At 39.2% G+C, this 18,928-nt stretch overlaps 1 protein-coding gene across 10 annotated transcripts in view; it reads left to right on the plus strand.

Moving 5' to 3' along the window:
* mark2 (microtubule affinity regulating kinase 2) overlaps nt 1-18,928 on the plus strand; it is a 134,898-nt gene that overhangs the window by 62,209 nt on the left and 53,761 nt on the right. For 9 of the 10 annotated variants that reach the window (XM_016998128.2, XM_062965142.1, XM_062965141.1 and 6 more), the window contains exons 2-3: nt 12,560-12,739; nt 14,143-14,196. In XM_016998128.2, the coding sequence (XP_016853617.2) occupies nt 12,560-12,739; nt 14,143-14,196 (234 nt within the window). Of the gene's footprint in view, nt 1-3,114; nt 3,786-12,559; nt 12,740-14,142; nt 14,197-18,928 lie in introns of those variants that run through there. The other variant, XM_062965138.1, reaches the window with a different exon arrangement.

Below are 18,928 nucleotides of genomic sequence, written 5' to 3' on the forward strand. Positions count from 1 at the left end.
TAGTCCGAACACAGGCACTGAATCAGGGCATTATTCTAAGACAGCTCAGAGTAAAGGACCTTGCCTGTCTTGGATCCTAAGGCACGCAGCACTCCTGGATTATGCAAATACTATTTCAGTGAATTGGAGCAATTTACAGTACCGGTACTCTTGGCTAGTGAGAAGGTGGCATCTCAGAGGTTTTTCCCTAGAGAAGAAAGTTAATCCCTAGGGCAGAGGGGTGGGGATGGGGAATGAGTTAGAAGCCTGGACCAGTTCTGCAGTGTGTCTGGCCCTGCAGTTCCTAACATAAGTTGCAATTGCGGTAACATAGCTTGTTGAACTGGTGCCGCAGCTATACTCCCATATTGGAAAAAGCTGCACCTGGAAACGGCTGCATGCCTTTTATATCTTCGTTCATGCAATGTGTTTCCAGGGTTGCAAACTCAAAAAGCATCTGAAGGAGTAGACTAGGTCTACGGAAACGTACACTACAACATTTTTTTTGTTAGTTTCAAAGGTGCTGAAAGATCCCTTTGCAATAGTGATGTTCCAGATGGACAATGCTGTGTCTTTGAAATTAAAGCTCGGTGATGGCCTGTCCTATGAATGGGACTTCATCTCTCAGTTTGGCAGGAGCTTCTGTAATACTGTAGAGTCTCACTTATCCAAGCTAAACGGGCCGGCAGAAGCTTGGATAAGCGAATATCTTGGATAATAAGGAGGGATTAAGGAAAAGCCTATTAAATATAAAATTAGGTTATGATTTTACAAATTAAGCACCAAAACATCATGTTATACAACAAATTTGACAGAAAAAGTTCAATACGCAGTAATGTTATGTTGTAATTACAGTAGAGTCTCACTTATCCAACATTCGCTTATCCAACGTTCTGAATTATCCAATGCATTTTTGTAGTCGATGTTTTCAATACATCGTGATATTTTGGTGCTAAATTCGTAAATGCAGTAATTACTGCATAGCATTACTACATATTGAACTACTTTTTCTGTCAAATTTGTTGTATAACATGATGTTTTGGTGCTTAATTTGTAAAATCATAACCTAATTTGATGTTTAATAGGCTTTTCCTTAATCCCTCCTTATTATCCAACATATTCACTTATCCAACATTCTGCCGGCCAGTTTATGTTGGTTGAGATCCTAGGTAAAGGTAAAGGTTTCCCCTGATGTTAAGTCCAGTCATGTCTGACTCTGGGGGTTGGTGCTCATCTCCATTTCTAAGCCGAAGAGCCGGTGTTGTCCGTAGACACCTCCAAGGTCATGTGGCCACTGGCATGACTGCATGGAGCGCCGTTACCTTCCCACTGGAGCGGTACCTATTGATCTACTCACAATTGGCATGTTTTCAAACTGCTAGGTTGGCAGAAGCTGGAGCTAACAGCGCGCTTTCACTCCGCTCCTGGGGTTTGAACCTGGGACCTTTCGGTCTGCAAGTTCAGCAGCTCAGCGCTTTAACACACTTCACCACTGGGGCTTCAGTGAGACTCTACTGTATTTACGAATTTAGCGCCAAAATATCACGATATATTGAAAACATTGACTTCAAAAATGCATTGGATAATCCAGAGTCTTGGATAAGTGAGACTCTACTGTACCATAACTGGGGAAAGATTACCAAATGTTTTGGGATCTGTATCCCATTGCTGAGAATGGTGCAGGCTCTACAAGGCGAAGGCAACAAGCTCCAGATCAGCTGATAGGGCAATGATGGGCAACCTTTTGCACTTGGTGTGTCAAAATTCACCAAAAAAAAACCTAACATGACTTGGGTGGTGTGTCACTTTGAGAAAAAAAAAACATAATTTTGCAATATTTATAGTTTAAATAACCAAAATATATAATTGTAATATATAACTGTATTTAATAAATCAAAAACTATTGACTACCATTATTTCCATGTACAACAATCTATGGTACCTCTTGCAGCTTCCACACTGATTTCTCTCTATTCTAGTTTCGATGTAGTCATGAATAATAAATAATATAATAATAATGATATGATAATATACTACAATAATAATAGAACAATAATAATAGAATGATATAATTTTATAATGTGCATAATTCCCATGGAGTAAACAACAAAACCACTGGACCCAATCACACCAAATTTGGCCACAAAAGACATAGTCATAGAATCATAGAATCATAGAATCATAGAATCATAGAATAGTAGAGTTGGAAGAGACCACATGGGCCATCTAGTCCAACCCCCTGCTAAGAAGCAGGAAATCGCATTGAAAGCACCCCCGACAGATGGCCATCCAGCCTCTGCTTAAAAGCCTCCAAAGAAGGAGCCTCCACCACGGCCCCGGGGAGAGAGTTCCACTGCCGAACAGCCCTTCTCACAGTGAGGAAGTTCTTCCTGATGTTCAGGTGGAATCTCCTTTCCTGTAGTTTGAAGCCATTGTTCCGTGTCCTAGTCTGCAGGGCAGCAGAAAACAAGCTTGCTCCCTCTTCCCTATGACTTCCCCTCACGTATTTGTACATGGCTATCATGTCTCCTCTCTTCTCTTCTGCAGGCTAAACATGCCCAGCTCTTTAAGCCGCTCCTCATAGGGCTTGTTCTCCAGACCCTTCATCATTTTAGTCGCCCTCCTCTGGACGCTTTCCAGCTTGTCAACATCTCCCTTCAACTGTGGTGCCCAAAATTGGACACAGTATTCCAGGTGTGGTCTGACCAAGGCAGAATAGAGGGGAGCTTGACTTCCCTGGATCTAGACGCTATTCCCCTATTGATGCAGGCCAGAATCCCATTGGCTTTTTTAGCAGCCGCATCACATTGTTGGCTCATGTTTAACTTGTTGTCCACGAGGACTCCAAGGTCTTTTTCACACACACTGCTGTCAAGCCAGGCGTCCCCCATTCTGTATCTTTGATTTCCATTTTTTCTGCCGAAGTGAAGTATCTTGCATTTGTCCCTTGCATAGTCATCCAACCAATCTGCATGCGGCAGCGTGTCAGCAAAAATGGCTAGCTGTGTCAGTGCTGACACGCGTGTCATAGGTTGGCCATCACTGTGATAGGGGGTCAAAGGAGTAATGTCATTCTCCCCCATCCTTTTTTGTGTCTCTTTCTCAGAAATGTTTCTCTCTCAAAGCCCTGCCTTCTGGTTTGCCTGGGTGGGGCAGACAGTTTCCTGTGAGCAGAATATGACGTAGTTACACTCTTGCTTTCTGCCGCTGCCTCCCTCCCCTCCCACTGTGTGAAATGTAGATTTCCTCCTACCTTTTTGACCTTAGAATCACCCAGTATTTCCCTTTAGCTGTTCAGATTTGAAGGGGGGCAGGCTGGTTTTGCCTCTGAAGGAGATACTTCTCCTCCCCACTCCCTAACTTGGAAACAGGCTCTGAGGACCTGTCCGACAGCCTAGGTGTTTTCTGGCTCGGCGGCTGGGAAAATTGCGAAAGGTGGTGCCTTGCTCAGGTATCGGAGGCGGAGACTGGGCACCGGTTGGATGAGGAAGCGCCGCACTTCCTCAGGGCTGTTGCTGTACTTTGTTCCTTCAGAAAAGGTTTCGCTTTGGGCTGGCAAAAAAAGAAGGCTTCCAAAGACTCGGATTTGTTTGGATTTGGGCACTTTGGCCGGTTTGCAGAGGCAACAGGGTCTGGTCTCTTTCACGGAAACAACCGTGAAGTACAAACGGACGTATTTGCAAAGCGTACTCCAGAACTGAAGACATTCTGGCAGGCCGAGGTGTTGCCGTCTGAGGTGGCAAAGCTGGCGGCATTTCATGAGCGGAGGAAATAGATACGTCGTCCTGCCTGTGACCATGGGCGTAGTAAGTGTCTCGCTCGAAAGGCTTTGCTTCCTGGGGACCAAAAGAGAATCTCGTGATCATTTAGTGGTCTTAAGAATTGGCATTTGGGGCAGTTTTTTAGCCATGTTGGGGTCTCCGGTGGTGCAGTGTGTTAAAGCGCTGAGCTGCTGAACTTGCGGACCAAAAGGTCACAGGTCCGAATCCCGGGAGCGGAATGAGTGCCCGCTGTTAGCCCCAGCTCCTGCCAACCTAGCATTTTGAAAACATTCAAATGTGAGTAGATTAATAGGTACAGCTCCAGCAGGAAGGTAACGGTGCTTCATGCAGTCATACCGGCCACATGACCTTGGAGGTGTCTACGGACAACGCCGGCTCTTCGGCTTAGAAATGGAGATGAGCACCAACCCCCAGAGTTGGACACGACTGAACTTAATCTCGGGGAAAAAACCTTTACCTTTACCTTATATTAGAAGTCCACCTTATATTACCTTACTAGCTGTGCCCGGCCACGCGTTGCTGTGGCGTTGTCTGGTGGTGTTGGTGAGAAATTGTTGAGGTAGTGGTGGTATTGAATGTCTGTTGTATGGTTGTCTTTATGTTTAGTATGCACACTGAAGTGGATTATATGGCAGTGTGGAGTCAAGATAATCCAGTTAAAAGGAGATAATATAAGATTCTAAATGGGTTATATAGCTGTGTGGAAGGGCCTTGAGTCTACACTGCCATATAATCCAGTTAAAATCTGATAATCTGTGGAAGAGGCCTAAGTGAGGCCTAAGTGTGCCTGTCCCCTGGGCTGAGTAGGTTGCTAGGAGACCAAGTGGGCGGAGCTTAGCCTTCAAACTGGCAGCAATTGGATAAAAACTATTATTCCTCTCCCTGTAATTAGGACTTTATTTTTCTTTTCTTTTTGTTGTATCAACCTAGAGCTGTGAATGATGGGTTGTGTTGTCAAATTTCGAGGTTGGGGGGCCTGTAGTTTTGTTGTTTTGTCCGCTGCCCTGATGCCATCACTCTTTTATATATATACTAGCTGTGCCCGGCCACGCGTTGCTGTGGCGAAGTCTGGTGGTATGGGAAATAAAGTATTGAGGAATTGGTGGTAGTTAAGGTCAAGGGTAAAGGTTTTCCCCAGACATTAAGTCCAGTCGTGTCTTACTCTGGAGGTTGGTGCTCATCTCCATTTCTAAGCCGAAGAGCCGGCGTTGTCCGTAGACTCCTCCAAGGTCATGTGGGATGACTACATGGAGCGGCGTTACCTTCCCGCCGGAGCAGTACCTATTGATGCACTCACATTTGCATGTTTTCGAACTTCTGGGTTGGCAGAAGCTGGGGCTAACAGTGGGGGCTCACGATATATTGAAAGCATTGACTACAAAAATGCGTTGGATAATCCAGAACGTTGGATAAGCGAGACTCTACTGTAAATACTACATAGCATTACTGCGCATGGAACTACTTTTTCTGTCAAATTTGTTGTATAATATGATGTTTTGGTGCTTAATTTGTATAACGATTACCTAATTTGATGTTTAATTGGCTTTTCCTGAATCCCTTCTTATTATCCAACATATTCACTTATCCTGCCGGCCTGTTTACGTTGGATAAGTGAGACTACTGTATATTTCTAATCTTATATTATCTGCTCAGAACTGGATTATATGAGGCTCCTTCTTCACAGCTGTATAAAATGCACACTGAAGTGGATTATATGGTAGTGTGGAGTCAAGATAATCCAGTACAAAGCAGATAATATAAGATTATAAATGGGTTATATAGCTGTGTAGAAGGGCCTTGAGTCTACACTGCCATATAATCCAGTGCAAATTAGATAATCTGTGGAAGAAGACTCAGTGAGGCCTAAACCTGCCTGTCCCCTAACTGAAACCTGGCTGTCCCTTGGTTGCTAGGCAACGAAGTGGGCAGAGATTAGCCCTCTAAACTGGCAGCAATTGGATAAAAACAATTATTGCTCTCCCTCTAATTAGGACTTTATTTTTCTTTTCTTTTTGTTGTATCAACCTTGAGGCGTGGATGATGGGTTGTGTTGTCAAATTTTGAGGTTGGGGGGCCTGTACTTTTGTTGTTTTGTGAATTGCCGTGATGCCATCACTCTTTTATATATATAGATATAGATAGATATTACATTATTATTATTATTATTATTATTATTATTATTATATTGTATTATTATTAGTATTATATTGCATTATACAGTGGAGTCTCACTTATCCAAGACTCGCTTATCCAAGTTTCTGGATTATCCAATGCATTTTTGTAGTCAATGTTTTCAATATTTCGGTGCTAAATTTGTAAATACAGTAATTACAACATAACATTACTGCGTATTGAGCTATTTTTTCTGTCAAATTTGTTGTATAACATGATGTTTTGGTGCTTAATTTGCAAAATCATAACCTAATTTGATGTTTAATAGGCTTTTCCTTAATTCCTCCTTATTATCCAAGATATTCGCTTATCCAAGGTTCTGCCGGCCCGTTTAGCTTGAATAAGTGAGAGTTTACTGTATTACATTATTATTATTATTATTATTATTATTATTATTATTATTATTATTATATTGTATTATTATTAGTATTATATTGCATTATACAGTAGAGTCTCACTTATCCAAGACTCGCTTATCCAAGTCTCTGGATTATCCAATGCATTTTTGTAGTCAATGTTTTCAATATATCGTGATATTTCGGTGATAAATTCGTAAATACAGTAATTACAACATAACATTACTGCGTATTGAGCTATTTTTTCAGTCAAATTTTGTTGTATAACATGATGTTTTGGTGCTTAATTTGTAAAATCATAACCTTCAGATTGTCAAATGAATAACATCCTATCAGGCAGTCGGAAGATCTTTTAAAAGTCACAAGGTTACTTCTTCTACCAATATAGTAATATGCTTCTTGTTTGGTGTATTTATTTACTTCTGAAATGCTACTTTATTACACCCTTCTCCTCCACCAGTAACTCTGTTACTTTTAACTAACTACAGTAGAGTCTCACTTATCCAAGACTTGCTTATCCAAGGTTCTAGATTATCCAATGCATTTTTGTAGTCAATGTTTCCAATATATCGTGATATTTTGGTGCTAAATTCATAAATATAGTAATTACAACATAACATTACTGCGTATTGAACTACGTTTTCTATCAAATTTGTTGTATAACATGATGTTTTGGTGCTTAATTTGTAAAATTATAACCTAGTTTGATGTTTAATAGGCTTTTCCTTAATCCCTCCTTATTATCCAAGATATTCGCTTATCCAAGCTTCTGCCGGCCCGTTTATGTTGGATAAGTGAGACTCTACTGTATATGATATTATATATATTTTGGAGCTCCCTGATTTAATGTCAGGGGAAAATCTTTACCTTTACCTTAGATAAGAAACGTCCAGTGTGTTGGCAATAATACATTGACTTGTTTCTTTGCATTGCTTTTTTAAAACGATTTAAATCTTCAGATTGTAAAATGAATAACATCCTATCAGGCAGTCGGAAAATCTTTTAAAAGTCACAAGGTTACTTCTTCTACCAATATAGTAATATGCTTCTTGTTTGGTGTATTTATTTACTTCTGAAATTTTACTTTATTACACCCTCCTCCTCCTCCATCAGTAACTCTGTTACTTTTAACTACATTAGAGTCTCACTTATCCAACGTAAATGGGCCGGCAGAATGTTGGATAAGCGAATATGTTGGATAATAAGGAGAGATTAAGGAAAAGCCTATAAAACATCAAATTAGGTTATGATTTTACAAATGAAGCACCAAAACATCATGTTATACAACAAATTTGTCAGAAAAAGTAGTTCAATACACAGTAATGTTATGTAGTAATTACTGTATTTATGAATTTAGCACCAAAATATCATGATATATTGAAAACATTGACTACAAAAATGCATTGGATAATCCAGAACGTTGGATAAGCGAATGTTGGATAAGGAGAGACTACTGTAATACCAATAATAATAGAGAAAAATAATAAGTGTACCATATATTCCCAAGTATAAGCTGACCCAAATACAAGCAAACCAGGACCCTCACCCGAGTATAAGCCGAGGGGGGCTTTTTCAGTCTTAAAAAAAGGGCTGAAAAACTAGGCTTATACTCGAGTATATACAGTAATCCATGCAACTGGGTACATGACCTCTGGGACGTTCATTGACTAAATTACCGTACCCATAATCTGCTTATTATTATTATTTCATTTCTATCCCGCTTTTCTCCCGTGGGTGGGATTCAAAGCGGCATACAACATACAAAATTCATACAAATACATTAAATAGCAATACATAATCAATTAAAACATCATATCCTGATATAAAAACCCAATTGGGATATCAAATAAAACACTTTTAAAACTTACAACAAGCACCATATTAAAGATAGCCATAACCTCCGGCCACTGAAGTTATTTCAAGTATAAGCTGCTTTGAGAAAAATATATGAGCTAGAAAGACGTAAGAATCCGGACTGTGAAGCATTTTGCCAGTCAAAAGAAGTTCCAACTTGTTAGATGATGACGTGTCTTGCTTGGTAGCAGTGCTATGTCTGGGATATCCCGTGTTCATTTGTATGTCGGGAGCAACGGAATTGGCCGTTGGACTTGGCTGCTGGCCAGTGAGATCCTTCTGCCAGCTCTTGTAAAATTCAAGAATAGCAGTAGAAAACTGGCATGTGAGGATGAGGAGTAGGGATGTAGCTGCAGCGTGTGAGCTCCGTCTCCAGGCTTCCTGTCTGTTTGAGTGACAGTTTGTCATGTAGTAGTCTCCTCCTTTAAGCAGAGGCTGAATGGCCATCTGCTGTGTGCGCTTTCCTGCATGGCAGAAAGGGGTTGGATTGGATGGCCCTTGGGGTCTCCTGCAACTCTAGGAGTCTATGTTTGCGTCATTTTATCTATATATATAAAAGGGTAATGAAATTTCGACCTAGGACAAAACAACAAAACTACACATCCCAGAAACACTAAACTTGGCAGCACAATCCCTCATCCATGCCTCTACGTTCATAGAACAAAAAAGAAAAGAAAAATAAAGTCCTAATTAGAGGGAGAGGAATAATTGTTTTTATCCAATTGCTGCCAGTTAGAAGACTAAGCTCCGCCCACTTGGTCTCCTAGCAACCCATTCAGCCCAGGGGACAGGCAGAGTTAGGCCTCACTTAGGCCTCTTCCACACTGACTATAAAATACAGATTATCTGATTTGAACTGGATTATATGGCAGTGTAGACTCAAGGCCCTTCCACACAGCTATATAACCTATTTATAATGGACTTAATGTCAGGGGAAAACCTTTACCCTTTACCTTAACTACCACCAATTCCTCAATACTTTATTTCTCATACCACCAGACTTCGCCACAGCAACGCGTGGCCGGGCACAGCTAGTCCTTTATAATTTTATCTTGTAAATCGCCTAGAGCATCTTGGATGGAGGGCGATTAATAAGTAATTAAATGATGATGATGATGATGATGATGATGATGAATGGATGCCACTGATTTCAGGTCACTCACTGGTTAACCAGTGAAAGATATTTCAAGTCATTTGATTGTATGTGGATCCCTTTCTTCTCTTGACTTTCAGTGCTTCCTTTGCAATGGGCCATTCTAAATCCCTATAGTGGCCTTCCTTCAATCCATTGCTCTTTGGATGGACTGATAGCAACCACCATCATCCCCAGATAGCATAGGAGTGACTGGGGAAGATACGAGTTTATTTATTTATTTATTAGCGACATTTATATCACACCATTCTCACCCCAAAGCGGACTCAGGACGGTTTATAAGTTATATATTACTGTATATACTCAAATATAAGCCTAGTTTTTCAGCCCTTTTTTAGGACTGAAGAAAAAAAACCTCCTTGGCTTATACTCGGCTGAGGGTCCTGGTGGGCTTATATTCAGGTCAGCTTATACTCAAGTATATATGGTATATTTATTACTTTTCTTTATTATTATTGGTATTGTTACATTGATTATTTTATTCTATTAATTATTATTATTAGATTTATTATTTTACTCTATTATTGTTGTTACTTTTACATTTATTTTACTCTATTTTTATTATTACAGTAGAGTCTCACTTATCCAACACTCGCTTATCCAACGTTCTGGATTATCCAACGCATTTTTGTAGTCAATGTTTTGAATACATCATGATATTTTGGTGCTAAATTCGTAAATACAGTAATTACTACATAACATTACTGCTCATTGAACTACTTTTTCTGTCAAATTTGTTGTCTAACATGATGTTTTGGTGCTTAATTTGTAAAATCATAACCTAATTTGATGTTTAATAGGCTTTTCCTTAATGCCTCCTTATTATCCAACATATTCGCTTATCCAACATTCTGCCGGCCCGTTTATGTTGGATAAGTGAGACTCTACTGTATTAATACATTTATTATTTTACTCTATTTATTATTACGTTTATTATTTTACTGCATTTATTATTATTATTACATTTATTATTTCACTATTATCAAAAGGATACATAAGCACATTTACATTGAAGAAGATGAAAATAATGATTTAATCAGAGTTGAACAGTCATACCGCTCCGAGCCAAATTGGGAGTAGCGGTATACAAGTCCAGTAAATAAATAAAACAAATAAATATCTTAAATTACAGTTTGATGTAAAGATTCATAAACTACTGATGCCCTAATTAATGTACAGTAGAGTCTCACTTATCCGACACTTACTTATCCAACGTTCTGGATTATCCAACTCATTTTTGTAGTCAATGTTTTCAATACATTGTGGTATTTTGGTGCTAAATTCGTAAATACAGTAATTACTACATAGCATTACTGCATATTGAACTACTTTTTCTGTCAAATTTGTTGTATAACATGATGTTTTGCTGCTTAATTTGTAAAATCATAACCTAATTTGATGTTTGATTTAGGCTTTTCCTTAATCCCTTTAACATATTCACTTATCCAATGTTCTGCCGGCCCGTTTATGTTGGATAAGTGAGACTCTACTGTAATTTTATTGGTATCTCGGCTTATACTGGAGTCAATGTTTTCCCAGTTTTTTTGTAGTAAAATTAGGTGCCTAGGCTTATATTCTGGTCGGCTTATACATATACGGTATGTAAACTTAAGGATAGGTAACTTTTGAGTCTTCTTGTGGAGAAAAAAGCGGTGTATAAATAAACATAAACATAATAATAAACATAATAATAAACATAATAATAGTAGTTGTAATAATAATAATAATAATAATAAATCACACAGTCCTAGACACTTGGGAAGTGTTTGACTTGTGATTTTGTGATATGAAATCCAGCATATCTATCTTGTTTGCTGTGTCATAATAAAATAATAATAATAAGTCCTAGACACTTGGGAAGTGTCCGATGTGTGATCTAATACAACAGCCAGTAGAGTGTCTGCTGTGGACTCATCTTGTTGTGTTTCAAATAATAATAATAAAGATTGAACTGCAAATGGCACAAGGCAGTAATGGTGGTGCCAGTGGTGATCGGCACACTGGGTGCAGTGCCTAAAAACATTGACCAGCATCTAAAAACAATCAGCACTGACAAAATCACCACCTGTCAGCTGCAAAAGGCCATTCTACTCGGATCTGCACGCATTATTCGCCGATACATCACATAGTCCTAGACACTTGGGAAGTGTCCGACGTGTGATCCAATACCACATCCAGTAGAGTGATCTTGTTTACTGTGTCTTAATGTTGTTGTGTATCAAATTATTGTTGTTGTTGTTATTGTTGTTGTTGTGTTTGAATTGAATAACTGGTGATTATATTATGGTTATAAGCAGGGGTCCCCAAACTTTTTATGCAGAGGGCCAGTCCACAATCCTTCAAACTGTTGAGGGGCCAAATTATCATTTGAAAAAAAAATACAAACAAATTCCGATGTAAACTACACATGTCTTATTTGTAGTGCAAAAACAACAAGAACAATGAAATAACAATAAAAGAGCAATACAATATTTAAAAATAAAAACAATTTTAACCAACATACATTTATCAGGATTTCAATGGGAAGTGTGGGCCTGCTTATGGCCAATGAGATAGTCAAGTTAATTAGGATTGTTGTTGTTGTTGTTGTTGTGTGCTTTCAAGTCATTTCAGACTTTGGGCGAGCCTAAGTCTAAAATTTATTTATTTATTTACTATATTTATTTACTACATTTGTGTCACACCCTTCTCACCCCAAAGGGGACTCAGTGGCTTACAAATTATATGTACATACAATATGTTATATTGTTAGCATAGCACACTATTAGCATTATATCTTACTATATTGAACTATACCACTATACTGTAATATTATTAGTAATATCATTAGTAATATATAATTAATACTATTGTATGGTGTTATTATTATTAGTGTTATATTGTATTACATTATAATATTATTATCAATATTATATGTATATACAATATATTATATTATAAAACTGAGGGCGGGGGCCAGGTAAATGACCTTGGAGGGCCGCATCCGGCCCCCGGGCCTTAGTTTGGGGACCCCTGGTTATAAGCTTCTGGATAAGGCGCCATCAATCTGGCTTCAGATGAAGACTTGGAAAGAAATTGTTGTTGATGATGATGATGTTATTACATGGAATTACTTTTTGTGTCTTTTGTAAAAAAAAAAAATACTTCTTATTGTTGGCTATTATTAAGTATAAGTGCTCTGTTTTGCACATTATGTATCACTTTTCATTTGTTAAAGGATTTTAATCCTACAAAACTAATCTGGGACATCTGTCTCTTCACAGACGGCCATAGGACATCCGGAGTCCAAGCCCAGCACAAAGTCCAACATGCTGCGAGGCCGCACCCCAGCTACCTCTGCCGACGAACAGCCACATATCGGGAATTACCGCTTGTTGAAGACCATCGGCAAGGGAAACTTTGCCAAGGTCAAGTTGGCAAGGCACGTCCTGACGGGGAAAGAGGTGAGAGAGTCCCAAAGGAGAAGGGAAGAAGATACTGTGGATTATCTGCCTTGATATTCTGGGTTATATTATATTATATTCATTCATCAAATGGGAGCCCCCCCCCCCCCCCCACCCATTCTGCCATTCTGGACCTGAATGAAGAAGGCGGGGCCAGGAAGACATATTTCCACCATGTCTCTTGTATCAATTTAACAATATAATAATATATAATACTCATATTATACTATACTAATATTATAATATATTGTATATACATATAATATTGATAATAATATTGTAATACAATATAATAATAATAATACACTATTATAATTGTATGTTTATATTACATATAATATTACTAATATTGCAATATAGTCGTATAGTGCAATATAATAATATATAATGCTTATATATTTTCATTTGTGCGTTTTCGGTATTTGATGTTTTATGTATGTATACTTGTTTTGCATTTGTAAGCCGCCCTGAGTCCCTGCGGGGAGATAAAGGCGGGGTACAAGAATAAAAATATTATTATTATTATTATTATTATTATTATTATTATTATTATTATATAGTGCTTATATTGTGCTATACTAATACGTAATATATATTGTATGTATATATGACTTGTAAGCCGCCCTGAGTCCCCTTCAGGGTGAGACGGGCAGGATATAAGTGTTTCAAATAAATAAATAAATACCGTATATACTCGAGTATAAGCCGACCCGAATATAAGCCGAGGCACCTAATTTTACCACAAAATAACTGGGAAAACATTGACTCCAGTATAAGCTGAGGGTGGTAAATTTCAGAAATAAAAATAGATACCAATAAAATTACTTTAATTGAGGCATCAGTAGGTTAAATGTTTTTGAATATTTACATCAAGCTCTAATTTAAAATAAGACTGTCCAACTCTGATGAAATCATTATTCTCATCTTCTTCAATGTAAATGTGCTTATGTATCCTTTTAATAATAATAGAGTAAAATAATACATGTATTATTATTATTACAGGAAAATAATACATGTAATATAAGATCAGAGTGAAATAATAACTGTATTATTAATAATAATAAAAATAGAGTAAAATAAATGTAATAGTAGCAACAATAATAGAGAAAAATAATAAATGTAATAATACCAATAATAATAATAGAGAAAAATAATAAATGTACCATATATTCTCGAGTATGCTGACCCAAATATAAGCCAACCAGGACCCTCACCCGAGTATAAGCCGAGGGGGGCTTTTTCAGTCTTAAAAAGAGGGCTGAAAAACTAGGCTTATATACAGTAAATACATATATGGCTGTGTGGAAGGGCCCCAAATTGGCATGATGTGGGTTTTTATTTTTCTACCCCCTTCAATAAACTGGCCACCCTAATGTTATCTTTCTGCATATTGTTCCATTCAGGTTGCTGTGAAAATAATCGACAAGACGCAGCTGAACTCCTCCAGCTTACAGAAGGTAGGCTTTTGGAGTTGTTTTGGGTGTATACATTGAGTTGAATGATGCCGTATGAATTGCAGATAGTGCTTCTGTGGTTTCCTTGTGTTTTTCTTACAACATTTCCCCTCATCCACGTGTTGGTAGAGCATTCGCTGGACTTTGTAAATTTGTGGAAGCATTTAATGCTGTAGTGTTTGATGTCTCCGGATGTGTTTGACTCAGTTGCCCTGTTCTCACAAGGGAACATGGCAGCTCTGGATGCTGTTGCTTGAGAAAAGTAGAATCTCAATTATGGAATGATCTACTGGAAGAGATTTGACAGCTGAATATATTGTTTGAATATAAAACATCAGTCTCTTCCAGAAGGTCTATCCAGATGATTTTTAAGTTGTGTTGTCGAAGGCTTTCATGGTTGTGAGTTTTCCAAGCTGTCTGGCCATGTTCCAGAAGCACTCTCTCCTGACGTTTCACCCACATCTATGGCAGGTATCCTCAGAGGTTGTGAGGTCTGTTGGAAATGAGGCAGGTGAGGTTTATATATCTGTGGGAGAAAGAACTCTTTTCATGTCTGGAATTCCCAGACAAAGGATTCGCCCAGGCAGGAAACAGCCAGGTTTTGAAGCAGCAAGACCATTCAATGTTTACATACCTGTGAAATAATGTCCAGGGTGGGAGAAAGAACCCTTGTCTTTTGGAGGCAATTGGCCATCTTGATTAGCATTGAATGGCCTTTCAGATTCAAAGCGTGGATGCTTCCTGCCTGGAGGAATCCTTTGTTAGGAGTTGTTAGCTGGCCCTGATTTTTTCTTGTCTGGAATTCCCCTGTCTTCTGAGTGTTGTTCTTTATTTACTGTCTAATGGCATCAATTGCTGCCAGTGGCTGAAACCTGACTGTGGAGCCGGCTGGACTTGGGTCCTGTTTGGTTTTGAGCCTGAAGTGACCAGCCAGCCCCTGCCACTCTCTTTGGTTGTTGCCGTGGCCTGGTAAACAAAAACCCGAGTGAGCCAGCTGGGCTTTCCGTTGCTGTGGCAGCTTTCTGGATCGAATGCAGACACTTCCGTCACCCCCTCCTTCCCAGGGGAGATCATTTTGCATCCCTCCGCTTTGCCTTGTCTGTGCTCCTGGTAGAAACTGGCGTCACCTTTCTTCCCCTTTGGCCGGCCAGTATGGGGTTGCGGATCTAGTTCTCGTCCTGCTTCAGGGACTGATGGTGATATACAGAATTCCCTTGGTTCGTTGAGCAAGTTCATCCAATCCAGAGGAGCTTATCTTCACAAGAACCAAAAAGAGCCCAAAGCACTCACCCTTACGAAAATCTTAGAGCTGTTCCGTGTTTTCCTCCCAGTTCTCAGTAAAAGCAAAGTTGTGGATATTGCTGTATTTCTTCAATTCCAAGACACACTTTTTTCCATTATTATTATTATTATTATTATTGGGAGCCTCCGGTGGCACAGCGTGATAAAGTGCTGAGCTGCTGATTCCTTTATTATTATTATTATTATTATTATTATTATTATTATTATTATTAGGAGCCTCCGGTGGTGCAGCATGATAAAGCACTGAACTGCTGATTCCTTTATTATTATTATTGTTATTTTATTATGACACAGCAAACAAGATAGATATGCTGGATTTCGTATTATTATTATTATTACGTATTATTATTATGTATTCTTGTTGTTGTTGTTGTTGTTATTATTATTATTATTATTATTATTGGGAGCCCCGGGTGGCGCAGCGTGATAAAGCGCTGAGCTGCTGATTCCTTTATTATTATTATTATTATTATTATTATTATTATTATTATTAGGAGCCCCAGATGACGCAGCGTGTTAAAGCGCTGAGCTGCTGATTCCTTTATTATTATTATTATTATTATTATTATTATTATTATTATTATTGGGAACCCCAGATGGCGCAGCGTGTGAAAGTGCTGAGCTGCTGATTCCTTTATTATTATTATTATTATTATTATTATTATTATTATTATTATTGGGAGCTTCCAGTGGCTCAGCGTGATAAAGCGCTGAGCTGCTGATTCCATCATCATCATCATCATCATCATCATCGGGAACCCCGGATGGCACAGCTTGTTAAAGCGCTGAGCTGCTGATTCCTTTATTATTATTATTATTATTATTATTATTATTATTATTATTATTATTATTAGGAGCCCCAGATGGTGCAGCATGTTCAAGCGCTGAGCTGCTGATTCCTTTACTATTATTATTATTATTTTATTGTATGACACAGCAAACAAGATAGATATGCTGGATTTCGTTTCACAAAATCACAAGTCGAACACTTCCCAAGTGTCTAGGACTGTGTGATGTATTTTCGGATGATGCGTGCAGATCCCAGTAGGGTGGCCTTTTGCAGTGGGCAGATCATGATTTTGTCAATGTCTATTGTTTCCAAATGCCGGCTGAGATCTTTTGGCACAGGACCCAATTATTATTATTATTATTATTATTATTATTATTATCATTATTATTATTATTATTATCATTATTATTATTGGGAGTCCCGGTGGCACAGTGTGTTAAAGTGCTGAGCTGCTGATTCTTTTATTATTATTATTATTATTATTATTATTATTATTATTATTATTATTATTAGGAGCCCCCGATGGAGCAGTGTGTTAAAGCGCTGAGTTTGTTAGGACTAGTTTGTTAGGACTGTTTGCTAGGTCTGTTGTCCTTATGCTGCCACATTTGCTTCTCTCTTACATACACACAACAAATGTGGTGTTTTAATAGTTTTGATGTATTAATTTGTTGTGATTGGAATGCGTTTTATATTGTTGTATTTTATTGTATAATGTTGAGTCTGGTCCCCATGTAAACCGCCCCAAGTCCCCTTGGGGAGATGGGGCAGGATACAAGAATAAAGTTGTTGTTGTTGTTATTATTATTATTATTTTATTGTATGACACAGCAAACAAGATAGACATGCTGGATTTCGTATCACAAAATCACAAGTCGAACACTTCCCAAGTATCTAGGACTGTGTGATGTATTTTTGGATGATGCGTGCAGATCCCAGTAGGGTGGCCTTTTGCAGTTGGCAGATTGTAATTTTGCCAATGTCTATTGTTGCTTTCCTCTCATTTTCACAATCCAGCCCGGAATCAGAATATGCCATTGGTTCCAAAAGCAAGTAGGTGTGATAAAAATTAGCAATAAAGAATTGAGAGAGCTCAGTTTGCATAACTCCTTTCTTTTAAAAAGCAACAACTACCCATCCTCCAGGATCCACAGGGAAGCTTTGAATCCTTTCCGTTTTGCAGGATGTGGACTTTTTCTTTGCAGAGCATCCTGGCCTTCCTCTCAGCAGTTGGTTCCCTCTTCCTCCTCACAACAGCACTTGATTGAAGGCTAGAGCCTCCAGCTCCCCCCACTTTTTTCCCTTTTTGAAACACGCTGCTCGATCAATCGCAAGGTAGCCAGCCTCGCATGGCTTCCCAAATGCTCCTTCTGCTGTTCCCACTGCAGGCTCAGGGACGGTGTAGGCGTCGTGAGCACATGGCCTCCTCCACAGGAGCTTGGGAGTGTTGCTTCAAGGATGAGTCTCCCTTTCCCTCCCATGAGCTGCAACTGCTTTTTCTCTCTACCCCCCCCCCCCCCCAGCCCTTTCATTTCACACACACACTCCGTCCGCCTCCAAAGCTGACACACTGCCTGCGTCTTTCCTTCTTCAAGATGACAGATAGGAAACTGGCATTTTTCACAGTGCACTGTGGAGACACCCCTGGGGCAACTCTCACTCCTGGCAGGTGAGGGCATGCTCGAAACAGTACAGTGCTTGCCATGGTTAACCTCTTGCTGGTACGAAGTTGTTTTGCACAGATTTCAGTCTTCTCAGAGCACTGTCCTGGAGATTGGCAAGCCCAAAGTAACTTTTCCAGGCTCACTCCATGTTTTGCAGGCATAGAACAGGGTTGGGGGGACAATAGCTTTATAAACAAGCACCTTGGTATCCCTACGGATGTCCCGATCCTCAAACATCTCTGCTTCATTTGGAGAAATGCTGCACTCGCAGAGCTCAGACCATGTTGTATTTCAGTTTCAATGTTGACTTCTGTGGGGAGGTGGCTGCCAAGGGAGTGGATGTCCCGATCCTCAACCATCTCTGCTTCATTTGGAGAAATGCTGCACTCACAGAGCTCAGACTGTGTTGTATTTCAGTTTCAATGTTGACTTCTGTGGAGAGGTGGCTGCCAAGGGAGTGGATGTCCCGATCCTCAACCATCTCTGCTTCATTTGGAGAAATGCTGCACTCACAGAGCTCAGACTGTGTTGTATTTCAGTTTCAATGTTGACTTCTGTGGGGAGGTGGCTGCCAAGGGAGTGGGTGTCCCGATCCTCAAACATCTCTGCTTCATTCGGAGAAATGCTGCACTCAACAACAAAAACAATTCTTTATCGATTAGTCACTTTTGACCATATCAAGACATGTAAGACATACAATACGTACACACTTACGCATACATACAATAAAACCATGTAAAGATACAAAACATCCTGACCTGCGGCCTAATAACTCGCTCCTAGAGAAATTTTGCACTTGCAGAGCTCAGACCGTGTTGTATTTCAGTTTCAATGTTGACTTCTGTGGGGAGGTGGCTGCCAAGGGAGTGGATGTCCCGATCCTCAAACATCTCTGCTTCACTCGGAGAAATGCTGCACTCGCAGAGCTTAGACCGTGTTGTATTTCAGTTTCAATGCTGACTTCTATGGGGAGGTGGCT

The sequence above is a fragment of the Anolis carolinensis genome, unplaced genomic scaffold (genome assembly GCF_035594765.1).
Source record: "Anolis carolinensis isolate JA03-04 unplaced genomic scaffold, rAnoCar3.1.pri scaffold_14, whole genome shotgun sequence".
NCBI lineage: Eukaryota > Metazoa > Chordata > Lepidosauria > Squamata > Dactyloidae > Anolis > Anolis carolinensis.